The 19,128-nt window shown below is 44.2% G+C and overlaps 1 protein-coding gene across 2 annotated transcripts in view; it reads left to right on the top strand.

Annotated features, from left to right (window-relative positions):
* The window catches only part of PDE4DIP (phosphodiesterase 4D interacting protein), a 1,987,893-nt gene that overhangs the window by 117,773 nt on the left and 1,850,992 nt on the right, over positions 1 to 19,128 (top strand). For both annotated transcript variants that reach the window (XM_077276217.1, XM_077276216.1), the window contains exon 6: positions 4,404 to 4,607. In XM_077276217.1, the coding sequence (XP_077132332.1) occupies positions 4,404 to 4,607 (204 nt within the window). The remainder of the gene's footprint in view (positions 1 to 4,403; positions 4,608 to 19,128) is intronic.

The raw sequence follows: 19,128 nt of genomic DNA, 5'->3' as shown, positions 1-19,128 counted from the left end.
ACAGCGATGGCACCAAAGAGTATATACTGTACAGTTGCTAAGGTGGGGCCCCAACATGGGATAATCACACCACCACGGGGATATGAACACACACACAAAATGCGCCACACACTACCACGTGCTCGAACACATATACCACCCTCAGTGCACATTTCACCACACATACACCAACCTCGCCACATAAAAGTAGAAACACAAAAGTCGCCGCTCAAAACTCGCCACGCGCAAAACTCTCCACATGCAAAACTCGCCACACGTGCAAAACTCGCCACACGCAAAACTTGCACACGCAGAAAAATTGCCACACGCAGAAAAATTGCCACATGCACAAAAGTTGCAACACATGCAAAAGTTGCCTCACACAAAACTTGCACATACTCAAAAGGCACCACACATAAAACTCGCCACGCGCAAAACTCGCCATGCGCAAAACTTGCTGCACACAACTTGCTACACTAACCTGTCACATGCAACTCGACACACAAAAAGTTGCTACACGCATGTCGCCACACAAAACTCATCTCACAAAAGTCCCTACATGCATGTCGCCACACGCAACTCAACACACACAACTTGACACACGAAACTCGCCCTAAAACACACACAAGTCTGGTATCCTTCAAAAATAAAAATCTGATTAATAAGCAGACAAACTACAAGAGCAACAAATGTACCATATAGGAATCCGGCAGCTGTCAGTCACATGACCAGTCTATTATGTGTATGTGTGAGCTAATATATACTGCCAGGGGGTGGGCTTACTGTTGGCTGGGGATTTATCAGGCTGCCATTTTAGCTTACAAATACTGAGGTAAAAATACTGACCAAATAACGTGTGAACGAGGGCTAATACAGGAGGAGATGACATACAGCTATATACTATATACAGGAGATGACACACAGGTATATACTATTTACAGGGGAGATGACACACAGGTATATACTATATACAGGAGGAGATGACACACAGATATATACTATATACAGGAGAGATGACACACAGGTATATACTATATAGAGGAGGAGATGACATACAGGTACATACTACATACAGGAGGAGATGACATACAGGTATATACTATATACAGGAGGAGATGACACACAGGTATATACTATATACAGGAGCAGATTACCTACAGGTATATAGTATATACAGGAGGAGATGACACAGGTATATGCTATGTATAGGAGGAGATGACATACAGGTATATACTATATACAGGAGATGACACACAGATATATACTATATATAGGTGAGATGACACACAGGTATATACTATATACAGGAGATTACATACAGGTATATCTAATATATAAAGCTGAATGTGTGTATGTATGTATGTGTGTATGTCCGGGATTGGCATCTGTACCGTCGCAGCTACAGCCACAAAATTTTGCACAGTCACACGTCTGGACCCCGAGAGCGTCATAGGCTATGTTGTGAGGTGAAATTTTAACCCCGCGCGTTCCAATTCACCAAACAATTTTGCTCCTATCTACATAATGGGGAAAAAGTGAAGGGAAAAGTGTTGGAGGAAAATTGACAGCTGCCAGATGTGAACAATGAGGACTTAAAGAATGAGAGCGATGGCGACAAAGAGTATATACCGTACAGTTGCTAAGGTGGGGCCCCGACATGGGATACTCACCACACACGGGGATATGAACACAAACACAAAATGCGCCACACACTACCACGTGCTTGAACACATATACCACCCTCAGCACACATTTCACCACACACACACACCAACCTCGCCACATAAAAGTCGAAACACAAAAGTCACCACTCAAAACTCGCTACATGCAAAACTCGCCATATGCAAAACTAGGCTCACGCAAAACTCGCCACACGTGCAAAACTCACCTCATGGAAAACTCACCTCATGCAAAACTTGCACACACAGAAAAATTGCCACATGTACAAAAGTTGCACCACATGCAAAAGTTGCCTCACACAAAACTTGCACATACTCAAAATGCACCACACATAAAACTCGCCACGCGCAAAACTCGCCATGCACAAATCTTGCTGCACACAACTTGCTACACTAACCTGTCACATGCAACTCAACACACAAAATGTTGCTACACGCATGTCGCCACACAAAACTCATCTCACAAAAGTCGCTACATGCATGTCGCCACACGCAACTCAACACACACAACTTGACACATAAAACTCGCCCTAAAACACACACAAGTCTGGTATTGTCCTTCAAAAATAAAAATCTGATTAATAAGCAAACTACAAGAGCAACAAATGTACCATATAGGAAATACGGCAGCTGTCAGTCACATGACCTGTCTATTATGTGTATGTGTGAGCTAATATATACTGCCAGGGGGGAGGGCTTCCTGTTGGCTGGGGATTTATCAGGCTGCCAATAGCAACCAATCACAGCTCAGCTTCTATTTTGCTACAGTTAATTAACCTGAGCTCTGATTGGTTAATATAGGCAACAAAGACATTCTCAGTATAACAAAGCTAATATATGTTGTGAAATGCTTCTATTTGCTTAGTTTTTGCCTTTTAATAATTACATTTCTATCTATTTGTTTTGTGGTTTTTGTGTGCAGAATAAATTTTTGTTAACACATTCTATTTTGCTAACAGCAGTCATTAACCCGGGCGAAGCCGGGTAGTACAGCTAGTAGTGCTATAAAGTGCCGCTTAGCAGTTATGAAGTATGGTAAATCCCTGTATCTGACTTTTTCTGCATTTCTCTTTGATCTCATTCACCGTTCCTACAGTGTAATAGGCATGATGCAATGTGGTAGGGTTACAAATTGGCCTCATACTCGTGTACATGTGCTCGCATTCCCGACCGTTGGCCCATCTAAACAGGTCGGCAGAGACTTTAAAAATGACCTAACTGCTCTTTCGTCGGGTGCAAAGATTTTTCAGCCAGTTTAATATTAGTGACCAATCTGTTAATGTACAATTGTGGTCGTCCATGCTAAACAAGCCATTGAATGTCTGCTGATCGACTTGTATGTAGCTGATCAGTGATCCTTCAGCTGCTGCAATCGTGCTGGGTAGAGACGGCCTATGTGATTTGCTGTAGGAAATTTGACACCATTCTGAGTAAATGGCCATTTATATCACAGGCAAAACATTCTGTAAGGCTAGGTTCACATTGCGTTAGTAACAGAAATTGAGAGTAGTTGCAAATAGGTTGAAGTGCTCTAACAAGGCCTGTTGTTTTGGAAATCGATGTGGTCCAAGATGCCTAAAGTCTGTGATTACAAATTTTAATAATCTCACATAGGCTTTCATGTTAAACCGTATACTGTCTGTGTGTTTTTCACTGGATGTTTGGCCCCGGCCTGTGCACTAAACGTATAAAAAATGTGTTGTAAATAGGCCCTCATACGACTAAATTAACAGAAAAATATAAAAGCCATGGCTGTCACATGATGAGAATAAAAGAAAAAAAAAAAAAAGCGTCCAATCATAAGGGTATGTGCACACGCTGCGGATTTTGCTGCGGATCCGCAGCGGTTTTGACGCTGCTGGTTCGCAGCTGTTTTCTATGAGTTTACAGTACCATGTAAACCTATGGAAAACAAAATCCGCAGTGCACAGGAAAAAACGCACGGAAACGCTTTGTTGTTTATTCCGCAGCATGTCAATTCTTTGTGCGGATTTCACTGCGGTTAACACCTGCTCCATAATAGGAATCCACATGTGTAAAACTGCAGGTGGAATCCGCACAAAAACCACAGTAATTCCGCAGTAAATCCACAGGTAATCTGCAGTGTGGTTTACCTGCGGATTTACAAAAACAAGTGAGGAAAAATCTGCAGAGGTTCCATCGATGTGTGCACATACCCTAAAGGCCAAAGCTGGCTTTAGCTTTAGAATATGTTCACACTTTGTATTTTTGTCTGTGTTGTTTTTTTTTTCAGCTTTTTTTTTTTGGCAAATTAAAAGCTGCATTTGACGGTAAGAGGAAGTTGTGAGATTTCTGAAATTTGATGCACACTTTTTTTTGTTCCCGACTGAATTGAAAAATTGCATTGTTTTCATAAATTTGCAGCATGTTTTTGTGCATTTTGTCATAGAAAGCAATGAAAGTGAAAAACGTTGAAAATAAAAACGTTTGGGTAAACAAAATTTTATTAAACATACTGTAGACAAAGCACACAAATAATCCACTCCCAAAAAAAGCTGAAAAACATGAGAGTTGAATTCAGTGCTTTTGTTGCCATGAGAGCAGTTTTTGGCTGCAGAAAAAAACTCAACTGTTGCTTGTGAATACAGCTATAAAGTTATTGGCATGCATACAAATCTCACCTGTGCCATATTATGGCTGTTATGTTTGTGGCAGGAAAAGGATGGATTGTTATCCTTGATACTGTATAAAGTCTATCCTCAGAGACTGTGTTGTGTTTTCCAGACTTTTCAAGAAATGCCAACCCAGCTCCAGTTTTTAGACCTGCAGAACACATTATTCTCTACTCAGATGGAGCTTCAGAAAAAGCAAATGGCTCTCCGACAAAAGGAACGTCAGCTAACTGAGGCTAAAATATCTCAGAGGTTACTGGAGGTTGATATCCTAGAAGGACAGCAGCAGAAAGAAACTACATGGAAACACAATCAGGTGCTGCCTTCTTCTTGTCTTTCTGTATAATGTGAATTCAGGGCGCACACAGCATATTGTGGCTACTGTCGGTTGTGTGCACTTATAAGGTAGACACTTGACAGATGCGTACCAGCCAGATAAAAACCAAAAGAACACTACTCTTGCCTCTGTCTTGTAATTGGGGCCTTTGGAAATGTTTAGGTATACTGCAGTAGCATTCCCAGTATGTAAGTGCACGGTCCCAATATCACGGGTATCTCTACCTGTTGTACACTGCATGTAGATACAGTGGGGAAAAAATTTTTTAGTCAACCACCATTTGTGCAAGTTCTCCCACTTAAAAAGATGAGAAAGGCCTGTAATTGACATCATAGGTAGACCACAACTATGAGAGTCAAAATTAGAAAACAAATCCAGAAAATCAATTTGTCTGGTTTGGCAAGATTTATTTTGCATATTATGGTGGAAAATAAGTATTTGGTCATTAACAAAAGTTCATCTCAATATTTTGTTATATACCGTATATACTCGAGTATAAGCCGACCCGAGTATAAGCCGACCCCCCTAATTTTGCCACAAAAAACTGGGAAAACTTATTGACTCGAGTATAAGCCTAGGGTGGAAAATGCAGCAGGTACCGGTGAATTTCAAAATTAAAAATAGATACTCCATACCGTTCATTATGGCCCCATAGATGCTCCACATAAAGCTGTGCCACATATAATGCTCTGCACCGTTCATTATGGCCCCATAGATGCTCCACATAAAGCTGTGCCATATATACAATGCTCTGCACCATTGCCCCATAGATACTCCACATAAAGCTGTGCCATATATACAATGCTCTGCACCGTTGCCCCATAGCTGTGCCATATATATAATGCTCTGCACCGTTGCCCCATAGCTGTACCATATATATAATGCTCTGCACCGTTGCCCCATAGCTGTGCCATATAGTGCTCTGCACCATTGCCCCATAGCTGTGCCATATAGTGCTCTGCACCATTGCCCCATAGCTGTGCCATATAGTGCTCTGCATCGTCCATTATTGCCCCATAGCTTTGCCATATAGTGCTCTGCACCATTGCCCCATAGCTGTGCCATATAGTGCCCTGCACCATTGCCCCATAGCTGTGCCATATAGTGCTCTGCACCATTGCCCCATAGCTGTGCCATATAGTGCTCTGCACCGTCCATTATTGTCCCATAGCTGTGCCATATATATAATGCTCTGCACCGTTGCCCCATAGCTGTGCCATATAGTGCTCTGCACCATTGCCCCATAGCTGTGCCATATAGTGCTCTGCACCATTGCCCCATAGCTGTGCCATATAGTGCTCTGCACCGTCCATTATTGCCCCATAGCTGTGCCATATAGTGCTCTGCACCATTGCCCCATAGCTGTGCCATATAGTGCTCTGCACCATTGCCCCATAGCTGTGCCATATAGTGCTCTGCACCATTGCCCCATAGCTGTGCCATATAGTGCTCTGCACCATTGCCCCATAGCTGTGCCATATAGTGCTCTGCACCGTCCATTATTGCCCCATAGCTGTTGCTGCTGCTGCAATAAAAAAAAAACAAAAAAACATACTCACCTGTCTTGCTTGCAGCTCCTCGGCGCCATCTTCCCGGCGTCTCTCCGCACTGACTGATCAGGCAGAGAGCGGCGCGCACACTATATGCGTCATCGCGCCCTCTGCCTGAACAGTCAGAGCGGAGAGACGCCGGGAAGATGGCGCGACGCCCGGCGTGTGGAACGAGGACAGGTGAATATGTCATACTTACCTGCTCCCGGCGTCCCGCTCCTTCCCCCTGCCTGTCTTCGGTGCCTCAGCCTCTTTCTCTATCAGCGGTCACCGGCACCGCTTCATTAGAGAAATGAATAGGCGGCTCCGCCCCTATGGGAGGTGGAGCCGCCTATTCATTTCTCTAATGAGCGGTCCCACGTGACCGCTCAGGGGAAGAGGCTGCGGCACCGAAGACAGTGTGACAGGCAGGGGGAGCGCCAGGATCGCCGGGACTAGGTAAGTATATGACAGTGCTCACCCGCCGACCCCACCACCGATCATGACTCGAGTATAAGCCGAGAGGGGCACTTTCAGCCCAAAAATTTGGGCTGAAAATCTCGGCTTATACTCGAGTATATACGGTATCCTTTGTTGGAAATGACAGAGGTCAAATGTTTTCTGTAATTCTTCACAAGGTTGGCACACACTGTTTTTGGTATGTTGGCCCATTCCTCCTTGCAGATCTCCTCTAGAGCAGTGATCTGTTGTTGGGCAACATGGACTTTCAACTCCCTCCAAAGGTTTTCTATGGGGTTGAGATCTGGAGACTGGCTAGGCCACTCCAGGACCTTCATATGCTTCTTAAAAAGCCAATCCTTCATTGCCCTGATGGCGTGCTTGGGATCATTATGCTGAAAGACATATCCACATTTCATGTTCAATGCCCTTGCTAATGGAAGGAGGTTTGCACTCAAAATCTCACGATACATGGCCCCATTCATTCTTTCATGTACACGGATCAGTCGTCCTGGTCCCTTTGCAGAGAAACAGCCCCAAAGCATGATGTTACCACTCCCATGTTTCACAGTAGGTATGGTGTTCTTGGGATGCAATTCAGCATTCTGTCTCCTCCAAACATGAGTTTTTTTTCTACCAAACAGTTCTACTTTGCTTTCATCAGACCATATGACATTCTCCCAATACTCTTCTGGATAATCCAAATGCTCTCTAGCAAACTTCAGATGGGCCCAGACATGTATTGGCTTATGCAGGGGGACACGTCTGGCATTGCAGGATCTGAGTCCCTGGTGGCATAGTGTGTTACTGATAGTAGCTTTTGTTACGGTGGTCCCAGTACTATGCAGGTCATTCACTAGGTCCCCCCGTGTGGTTCTGGGATTTTTGCTCACCGTTCTTATGATTATTTTCACCACACGGGGTGAGATCTTGCGTGGAGCCCTAGATCGAGGGAGATTATCAGTGGACTTGTATGTCTTCCATTTTCTAATTATTGCTCCCACAGTTGATTTCATTACAACAAGCTGCTTGCCTATTGCAGATTCAGTCTTCCCAGCCTGGTGCAGGGCTATAATTTTGTTTCTAGTGTCCTTCAACAGCTTTTTGGTCTTCACCATAGTGGAGTTTGGAGTGTGACTGAGGTTGTGGACAGGTGTCTTTTATACTGCTAACAAGTTCAAACAGGTGCCATTACAACAGGTAATGAGTGGAGGACAGGGCAGCGTCTTAAAGAAGAAGTTACAGGTCTGTGAGAGCCAGACATCTTGCATGTTTTTAGGTGACCAAAGAGTTATTTTCCACCATAATTTTCAAAATAAATCTTGCCAAATCAGACAAGGTGATTTTCTGGGTTTGTTTTCTCATTTTGACTCTCATAGTTGTGGTCTACCTATGATGTCAGTTACAGGCCTCTCTCATCTTTTTAAGTGGGAGAACTTGCACGATTGGTCACTGACTAAATACTTTTTTCCCCACTTTATGTCCACTACAAAACCGCGGGTATCTATAGAATCATCTGTAGTGCATTATAAAAGATGGCAGCCTTGGATAAACGGATGCTAGAGTGCTTCTCATTAACTATGATCCATGAGAGTTTTAATTTTATCCAATTGAAGGAGTTTTAAAAGCTCCTGCAAAAGTAATTCGGGTGGTAAGGAACATATAGGAGATTAGATTTTGAGTGTGTTTGGAGGTATCCTGTATAGGTCTGTTCAGTAACCCCTCCCGGGAAGATCCGGTAAGGGAAACTCTGTTACTGTCTGTATAAGGTGATACAAAGTAAATACAAAAACAAACCCTCATTCCCTGTACCCTAGCAAAGGAATTGTGCCGTGGAGATCCCAGGAAAATCTGTGGCTACCTATGGGTTGTTAATAAATAGCTCATGAGGAGTTTATACCCAGATTTCACCAAAGAGGTATTAAAGGGAATCTGTCAGCAGGTTTTGATACCTCATCTGATAGCAGCATAATGTAGAACATGAGACCCTGAAACCACAGATGTATCACTTAGATTACTAAGTGCAGCCATTCTGACACAATCCGAGCTTTTACATGCATCATGTAGCAGAGCTGAGAATGCTAACTCTGCCCATATAACAGCTTTCTATGTGCATAGTCTACTGAGAGCTGATTATCACAGGAGGAGGCGTGGTCGGTTTATCAGGCATGTGCACATCAGACATGGCTGTGATCATCTCCTTGTGATAACATTTTAAGGGTAAGTGAACAGCACAGGGCTTAATAAATGACACATCGTTTGATTCAAGTTTCGGCCCCTGCTGTCTTTTGATTGGATAGCAAAAATCTGATGACAGATTTCCTTTAATAGAAAGTTTATCCAGCCAATCTGTGAACGATAAAAATTACCAAAGATCCTACTCATAGCGGCGCATGTAGGACAGTTTATGTAACCCCTTACCAGCATACTCTCTTTCCCCGCACATGACAGCTGATTTAATTTAAAATTTAAAACGCCAGAATTACTTTTTCTGGTCACCGCAACATTGAATTAAAATGCAGTAATGGGCGATCAAAAGATTGTATCTACACCAAAATGTTGCCAATAAAAACGTCAGCTCAGAACACAAAAAATAAATACTTTTTTTTGCAATTTTACCATCCTTGGAATTTTTGTTCCTGTTTTCCAGTACATTTTATAGCAAAACCAATGGTGTCGTTCAAAAGCACAACCCCCAAAAATCAAGCTCTCATATTGATGGAAAAATAAAAAAAAGTTATGGCTCTGGGCAGAAGGGGAGCAAAAAACAGAAATGCAAAATATGGAAAATGATATGGGGATGAAGGGGTTAGTAGTAGTTAGTAGCATACCCTATCTTGGTGAATGTTGCCTGCAGCTTTTCTATGCTGTATAAGGCCTGTTTCACACGTCAGTGGCTCCGGTACGTGTGGTGACAGTTTCCTCACGTACCGGAGACACTGACACACGTAGATACATTAAAATCAATGTGTCTCTGCAGATGTTAGTGATTTTTTGCGGACCGTGTGTCCGTGTGCAAAACACGGAGACATGTCCACATGTCTCCGGCAGCACGGTCCGCAAAGTGTCCAGCACACGTGCACACGGAGAACAGTGTGCACTCTCCTCCGTGTGCACGTACCGCCGCAGGAGAAACAGCGCTGACTCCTCTCTGCGCCGGCAGCTTGTTCTGTGTGAGCGGTCACGTGGTACCTCTTATTACAGAGATGAATATGCGGCTCCACCTCCCATAGGGGCGCTGAGAGGAGTCATCGCGGGAGCTGGGTGAGTATTTTAATGTAAGTGGGCGGGCGCACAGGGGGTGGGAGGCGGGAGGTGACCCCAAACTTTATTTTTAACAAAAAATTTTTTTAAAAACCTTGATTTTTCATTTCTTCTCTCCAGCGAACGCTGCTGGGGAGAAGGAATGAATGCCGGCTTCAGCACCGAAAGCAGGGGACAGCGCTTACTGTAGCGCTGTCTCCTGCACGGTCCGTGTGGTCCTCAGTCGACACACGGCTGCCGCACATGTGCTACACTGATGTGCCACGTGAGCACACGGACATGGATAACTCCGGTTTCTCCGGTACCGGAATTATCTGGTCGTGTGAGACTGACCTAAATCGCATGTGACAAGGATAAATATATTTCAGATTCAAGGGAGTTCAAACGAGTGGCCAATATTTTTTAACAATCTGAAGATCATTGTTAATGAAATGGAGCAGTCATTATCTGTGTGATGTTCATTGAGCTTGGATATTACATTAATGTAGGCAACATTAAAAAAGGGCCCAACCATCCATCACAGCAGAAGTGCCTTCAGAACAACGCTAGCTGGGGGAACTAAAATAGGAGCAGTTTTTTTTATAATGATTAGGCAACCTGTCAGGGCCTGGGCATGGAAGGTGCCATAAAAAAATTCAACAATTGAAAAAATTTAACTCCTTCTTGACATTTTCCGCATATTTACGTCATAGTCAGGAAGGACTTCCTGACCAATGCAGTATATATGTCATGGCAACTGCCCGCACGCAGTGGGCTGTGCGTGGGCAATCACCGCCGTGTGTCAGTTGATTCTGACAGTTGACACCTGGCTTCAGTGCCAGGAGCCGTACCTGCACCGCTCCCAGCACTTTAACCACCTAAATGCTGCGTTCGGTTCTGTGCAATCGCAGCATTAAGAGAGGAGGCAGAGTGAAGACAGCCCCTCTGCTTTTGGATCAGAGATTCTGCAACGTCATCGCAGGGTCCCGATCGTTGCCATGGTGAAAAAATGTTGTCATGAGGCACTAGCAAGTTAGTTAGATCATGTGCAATGCATGATCTAAGTAACTTGTGTCTACAGCTCCTGCATTGCTGTACCTTATTATACCTTATTAACCCCTTCCCGACCCATGACGCCACGTAGGCGTCATGAAAACCCGTGCCAATCCGACCCATGACGCCTATGTGGCGTCATGGAATGATCGCGTCACTGCAGATCGGGTGAAAGGGTTAACTCCTATTTTACCCGATCTGCAGGGACAGGGGGAGTGGTACTTCATCCCAGGGGGGGGGGTGGCTTCACCCCCCCGTGGCTACGATCGCTCTGATTGGCTGTTGAAAGTGAAACTGCCAATCAGAGCGATTTGTAATATTTCACCTAAAAAACTGGTGAAATATTACAATCCAGCCATGGCCGATGCTGCAATATCATCGGCCATGGCTGGAAAACCTGAAGTGACCCCCCACCCCACCGATCGCCCCCCCAGTCCTCCGTTATGGGGTCCGGTCCCCAACGTCCTGTGCTCCGCTCCCCCGTCCTCCTGCCCGCTTCCCCCCTTCTCCTATGTCACCCCCCGGTGCTCCGACGCCCCCCCCGTGCCCCGATCCCCCCCCCCCTTATACTTACCGAGGCTCCCGGTGTCGGTCCGTCTCCTCGCTGGGCGCCGCCATCTTCCAAAATGGCGGGCGCATGCTCAGTGCGCCCGCCGAATCTGCCGGCCGACAGATTCATTACAAGTGCATTTTGATCGCTGTGGTAGGTTCTATCACAGCGATCAAAATAAAAAAATTAATAAATAAACCCCCCCCTTTATCACCCCCATAGGTAGGGACAATAATAAAATAAAGAAAATATTTTTTTTTTCTTTTTCCACTAGGGTTAGAACTAGGGTTAGGGTTAGAACTAGGGTTAGGGTTACGGTTAGGGTTAGGGGTAGGGTTAGGGTTACAGGTAGGGTTAGGGTTATGGCATGTGCGGATTTGGCTGCGGATCCGCAGCGGATTGGCCGCGGATCCGCCGCGGATCCGCAGCGGATTGGCCGCGGATCCGCAGCGGATTGGCCGCTGCGAATTCGTAGCAGTTTTCCATCAGGTTTACAGTACCGTGTACACCTATGGAAAACCAAATCCGCTGTGCCCATGGTGCGGAAAATTCCGTGCAGAAACGCTGCGTTGTATTTTCCGCAGCATATCAATTCTTTGTGCGGATTCCGCAGCGTTTTACACCTGTTCCTCAATAGGAATCCGCAGGTGAAATCCGCACAAAAAAATACTGGAAATCTGCTGTAAATCCGCAGGTAAAACGCAGTGCCTTTTACCTGCAGATTTTTCAAAAATGGTGCGGAAAAATCTCACACGAATCCGCAACGTGGGCACATACCCTTAGGGTTAGGGTTGGAATTAGAGTTAGGGTTGGAAATAGGGTTAAGTCTAGTTTCCAAAATGGAGTCACTTGTGGGGAGTTCCTACTGTTTAGGCACATCAGGGGCTCTGCAAACGCAACCTGACGCCAGCAGAGCATTCCATCAAAGTCTGCATTTCAAAACGTCACTACTTCCCTTCCGAACCCCGACATGTGCCAAAACAGTGGTTTACCCCCACATATGGGGTATCAGCGTACTCAGGAGAAACTGGACAACAACTTTTGGGGTCCAATTTCTCCTGTTACCCTTGGGAAAATAAAAAATTGTGGGCTAAAAAATCATTTTTGAGAAAAGAAAATTTTTTTTTTATTTTCACGGCTCTGCGTTATAAACTTCTGCGAAGCACTTGGGGGTTCAAAGTGCTCACCACACATCTAGATTAGTTCCTTGGGAGGTCTAGTTTCCAAAATGGGGTCTCTTGTGCGGGAGCTCCAATGTTTAGGCACACAGGGGCTCTCCAAACGTGACATGGTGTCCGCTAATGATTGGAGCTAATTTTCCATTCAAAAAGCCAAATGGCATGCCTTCCCTTCCGAGCCCTGCCGTGCGCCCAAACAGTGGTTTACCCCCACATATGGGGTATCATCGTACTCAGGACAAACTGGGCAACAAATTTTAGGATCCATTTTATCCTGTTGCCCATATGAAAATGAAAAAATTGAGGCTAAAAGAAATTTTGTGTGAAAAAAAAGTACTTTTTCATTTTTACGGATCAATTTGTGAAGCACCTGAGAGTTTAAAGTGCTCACTATGCTTCTAGATAAGTTCCTTGGGGTGTCTAGTTTCCAAAATGGGGTCACTTGTTGGAGCGCTCCAATGTTTAGGCACACAGGGGCTCTCCAAACGTGACATGGTGTCTGCTAGCGATGGAGATAATTTTTAATTCAAAAAGTCAAATGGCGCTCCTTCCCTTCCGAGCCTTACCATGTGCCCAAACAGTGGTTTATCCCCACATGTGAGGTATCGGTGTACTCAGGAGAAATTGTCCAACAAATTTTAGGATCCATTTTATCCTGTTGCCCATGTGAAAATGAAAAAATTGAGGCTAAAATAATTTTTTTGTGAAAAAAAAGTACTGTTTCATTTTTACGGATCAATTTGTGAAGCACCTGGGGGTTTAAAGTGCTCACTATGCTTCTAGATAAGTTCCTTGGGGGGTCTAGTTTCCAAAATGGGGTCACTTGTGGGGGAGCTCCAATGTTTAGGCACACGGGGGCTCTCCAAACGCGACATGGTGTCCGCTAAAGATTGGAGCCAATTTTTCATTGAAAAAGTCAAATGGCGCTCCTTCCCTTCCGAGCCCTGCCGTGTGCCCAAACAGTGGTTTACCCCCACATATGAGGTATCAGCGTACTCAGGATAAATTGGACAACAAAGTTCGTGGTCCAGTTTCTCCTTTTACCCTTGGGAAAATAAAAAAAATTTTGCTAAAAGATCATTTTTGTGACTAAAAAGTTAAATGTTCATTTTTCACTTCCATGTTGCTTCTGCTGCTGTGAAACACCCGAAGGGTTAATAAACTTCTTGAATGTGGTTTTGAGCACCTTGAGGGGTGCAGTTTTTAGAATGGTGTCACTTTTGGGTATTTTCAGCCATATAGAACCCTCAAACTGACTTCAAATGTGAGGTGGTCCCTAAAAAAAATGGTTTTGTAAATTTTGTTGTAAAAATTAGAAATCACTGGTCAAATTTTAACCCTTATAACTTCCTAGCAAAAAAAAAAATTGTTTCCAAAATTGTGCTGATGTAAAGTAGACATGTGGGAAATGTTATTTATTAACTATTTTGTGTCACATAACTCTGGTTTAACAGAATAAAAATTCAAAATGTGAAAATTGCAAAATTTTCAAAATTTTTGCCAAATTTCCATTTTTTTCACAAATAAACTCAGAAATTATCGACCTAAATTTACCACTAACATGAAGCCCAATATGTCACGAAAAAACAATCTCAGAATCGCTAGGATCCGTTGAAGCGTTCCTGAGTTATTACCTCATAAAGGGACACTGGTCAGAATTGCAAAAAACGGCAAGGTCATTAAGGCCAAAATAGGCTGGGTCATGAAGGGGTTAACTGCGACCAGGACGTGAAGATCCCACACTGGCAGCAAGTAAAAAAAGTTGTAAAAATATGTAAAAAAAAAAGTGTGTGCGCCACATACAGATTATTTATTTGCACTGGTGTACCAAGCGGCCAATCTCTGATTGTAGGCTGGCTGCCTCATCGGTATTACTGCACCTGTGTAGTTGCCATCTTAACTTGGGTCCGCTGCACCTTGATAGTGCAATTGTTTAGAGGCCGTGACAGGTAAGCATCTGTGTACTGGTGTTTTTTTGGAATCGTGATCCACCAGCGCTGTTATCATGTTAAATGCCGCTGTCAATCTCTGACAGTGGCATTTAACATGCTCGCGCCGGAAGCTCCGATGGGTTGGCATGACAACCCGAGGTCTGCAGGAGACCCCTGTGGTTGCCATTGCCAGATTGCTATGAGTGCCTACCTGTGGCCGGCACTTATAGCAGCTAAGCATTTTAGCTACACATATAAGGGCTGCAGCCCTGCTCTGTAGTACAAGCGATCGGGTGATCGCAGCTTCTATTCTCCTATGACTTTTGAAGCAAGTAAAAATGTTAAAAAAAAAAAAAAAAGTTTTTATAAAACATTAAAATAATATAAAAGTTCAAATCACACTCTATTGCTCTATTCAAAGTAAATAAATAAAAAATACACATTTTTGGTATCGCCGCATTTAGAAATGTCGGATCTGTCAATATATAAAAGTAATTAATCCAATCAGTAAACTGTGTAACGAGAAAAAAAGTCAAAAATCTAGAATTACGTTTTTTGGTCGCCACAACTGTACAATAAAATGCAATAACGGGTGATCAAAAGAACGTATCTGCACCAAAATGGTATCGATAAAAACGTCAGCTCAGCACGCAAAAAATAAACCCTCACCCAGGCTTGTGAACTCATAATGACCTGGAGAATCATAATGACAGGTGTGTTTTAGCATTTGGTGAACATGGTAAAAAACAAAAACAAAAAAAACAATTGTGTAATTGGCACCTTTTGCCATTTCACCGCACTTGGAATTTTGTTCCTGTTTTCCAGTACATGATATGGTAAAACCAATGCTGTCGTTCAAAAGTACAACTTGTCCCGCAAAAAATAAGCCCTCATATGGCCAAATTGACGGAAAAATAAAAAAGTTATGGCTCTGGGAAGGAGGGGAGCACAAAACGAAAACACAAAACCAGAAAACCCCAAGGTTGTGAAGGGGTTAAACACTATGGAGAGCAACTGGTGAAATTTGCCATGAAAACCTAGTGTACAACTAGCTCACATTAGGACTGCAGTAAATGAGGGCTGGATCTGGTCACATGTGTGACTTCTCCTCTCCTCTCCTTCTGGGTGTTTGTAAAAAGATAAGAGAGGATGAAGTTTAGGATCACAGTGAAGAGCCATTAAGTTGGTGACTGCCAGTGATACTGACAAGTAGTTGGTGTCACCGAGGATGGCCGGCAGTGCATGTTCTGTTAGTTAGTGCTGCTCGCTGTATCATAAGCTGGGGTTAGATACGTGGAGTGTTACATGCTGGGATTAGTCACAGCACGTGATAAGCTACGTGCATCTAGATACAGGGCTCAGTGTAGTGTATCACATTATGCAATTAGATACACAAGTCTGGAGCGTATCAAGCAAGATGAGATTAGATACACTGGACTGATCTACATATTGAGGCCCTATAGATGACTCAGGCACATGGCCGCTTCGGTACACTGATACAAGTTATTTTTCAAGGTAATATACAGATGTATCTTAAAAGATAATGACAGCAATAGGGACTTTTTTATTTTGTACTGTGACCCCCATACAACCCTTCATACAGTAAAATGGGCTACATATATTATAATGGCCTCCACAGCTTCCCACGCAGTATAATGGCCCCCGCTAGCTCTCTAAACAGTATAATGCAGCCCATAGTCATCCAAACAGTATAATGCAGCCCATAGTCATCCATACAGTATATTGCACCCCATAGCCATCCATACAGTATAATGCACAGCCCATAGTCCTCTGTTATGGACTGGTGATTTAGGAGCGACATGCGACTAGCTCTGAGCAGGTACAATTGACAACTGGCATTGATTGAGGGATAAGGCCAGACTAAAATAGCCGAGCCAGAAAGACGATCAGTGGAAGCAGCTGCTGATGCTAAATCCAAGAAGCAGCCATACCACTCAAAACCACCGGAGGGAGCCCAAGAGCAGAACTCACAAAAGTGCCACTTACAGCCACCGGAGGGAGCCCAAGAGCGGAATTCACAACAGTACCCCCCCCTTGAGGAGGGGTCACCGAACCCTCACCAGAGCCCCCACGCCGATCAGGACGAGCCAAGTGAAAAGCACGAACCAAATCGGCGACATGGACATCGGAGGCAACAACCCAAGAATTATCCTCCTGGCCATAACCCTTCCACTTGACAAGATACTGAAGCCTCTGCCTCGAAAAACGAGAATCCAAAATTTTCTCAACCACATATTCCAACTCCCCCTCAATCAACACCGGGGCAGGAGGATCAACAGAGGGAACAACGGGTACCACATATCTCCTCAACAAAGATCTATGGAAAACATTGTGGATGGCAAAAGAGGCTGGAAGGGCCAAACGAAAAGACACTGGATTGATAATCTCAGAAATCTTATAAGGACCAATAAACCGAGGCTTGAACTTAGGGGAAGAAACCTTCATAGGAACATGACGAGTAGATAACCAGACTAAATCCCCCACCCGAAGCCGAGGACCAACACACCGATGGCGGTTAGCGAAACGTTGAGCCTTTTCCTGAGACAACGTCAAATTGTCTACCACATGATTCCAAATCTGCTGTAACCTGTCCATCACAGAATCCACACCAGGACAATCAGAAGGCTCAACCTGCCCTGAAGAAAAACGAGGATGGAAACCAAAATTACAAAAGAAAGGCAAAACCAAAGTAGCCAAACTGGCCCGATTATTAAGGGCAAACTCGGCCATCGGCAAGAAAGCCATCCAATCATCCTGATCAGCAGACACAAAACATCTCAAATAGGTTTCCAAGGTTTGATTAGTTCGCTCAGTTTGGCCATTTGTCTGAGGATGGAACCGTGAAGAAAAAGACAAATTAATGCCCATCCTAGCACAGAAGGCCCGCCAAAACCTAGAGACAAACTGGGAACCTCTGTCAGACACAATATTCTCTGGAATGCCATGCAAACGAACCACATGCTGAAAAAACAATGGAACCAAATCAGAGGAGGAAGGCAATTTAGGCAAAGGTACCAAATGGACCATTTTAGAGAACCGGTCACAAACCACCCAGATAACAGACATCTTCTGGGACACAGGAAGATCCGAAATAAAATCCATGGAAATATGCGTCCAGGGCCTCTCAGGGACCGGCAAAGGCAAAAGCAACCCACTAGCGCGGGAACAGCAAGGCTTAGCCCGGGCACAAGTCCCACAGGACTGCACAAAAGAACGCACATCCCGCGACAAGGAAGGCCACCAAAAGGACCTAGAAACCAAATCTCTGGTAACAAAAATCCCAGGATGAGCGGCCAACACCGAACAATGGACCTCAGAAATTACCTTACTTGTCCATCTATCAGGAACAAACAGCTTCCCCATAGGACATCGGTCAGGTTTATCAGCCTGAAATTCCTGAAGCACCCGCCGTAAATCAGGGGAGATGGCAGAAAGAATCACCCCTTCCCTAAGAATGCCAACCGGCTCAAGAACTCCAGGAGAATCAGGCAAAAAACTCCTACAGAGGGCATCCGCCTTAACATTCTTAGATCCCGGAAGATATGAGACCACAAAATCGAAACGGGAGAAAAACCGGGACCATCGAGCCTGTCTAGGGTTCAGCCGCTTGGCCGACTCGAGGTAAATCAGATTCTTATGATCGGTCAAGACCACTATGCGGTGCTTGGCTCTCTCAAGCCAATGTCGCCACTCCTCAAATGCCCACTTCATAGCAAACAACTCCCGATTGCCGACATCATAATTGCGTTCCGCAGGCGAAAACTTTTGGGAAAAGAAGGAACACGGTTTCATCAAGGAACCATCAGAATTCCTCTGTGACAAAACGGCCCCTGCCCCAATCTCAGAAGCGTCAACCTCAACCTGAAAAGGAAGAGAAACATCCGGCTGACGCAACACAGGGGCAGAAGTAAATCGGCGTTTAAGCTCCTGAAAGGCCTCAACAGCCGCAGAGGACCAATTCGTCACATCAGCGCCTTTCTTCGTCAAATCGGTCAAGGGCTTAACCACACTGGAAAAGTTGGCAATGAAACGGCGATAAAAATTAGCAAAGCCCAAAAATTTCTGAAGGCTCTTCACAGATGTGGGTTGAATCCAGTCATGAATGGCTTGGACCTTAACAGGATCCATTTCTATAGACGAAGGAGAAAAAATAAACCCCAAAAATGAGACCTTCTGAACTCCAAATAGGCACTTAGACCCCTTCACAAATAAGGCATTATCACGAAGGATCTGGAATACCATCCTGACCTGCTTCACATGAGACTCCCAATCATCGGAAAAAATCAAAATATCATCCAAATACACAATCAAAAATTTATCAAGATAATTGCGGAAAATATCATGCATGAAGGACTGAAATATAGAAGGAGCATTAGAAAGCCCGAAAGGCATCACAAGGTATTCAAAATTCATATTAAATGCAGTTTTCCATTCGTCACCCTGTTTAATACGAACAAGATTATATGCCCCTCGAAGGTCAATCTTGGTAAACCAACTAGCCCCCTTAATCCGAGCAAACAAATCAGAAAGCAAAGG

The sequence above is a fragment of the Ranitomeya variabilis genome, chromosome 8 (assembly GCF_051348905.1).
Source record: "Ranitomeya variabilis isolate aRanVar5 chromosome 8, aRanVar5.hap1, whole genome shotgun sequence".
In the NCBI taxonomy this organism is placed as follows: Eukaryota; Metazoa; Chordata; class Amphibia; order Anura; family Dendrobatidae; genus Ranitomeya; species Ranitomeya variabilis.
Note: the sequence above shows the minus strand (reverse complement) of the source record. Positions and strands in the feature narration are given on the sequence as shown.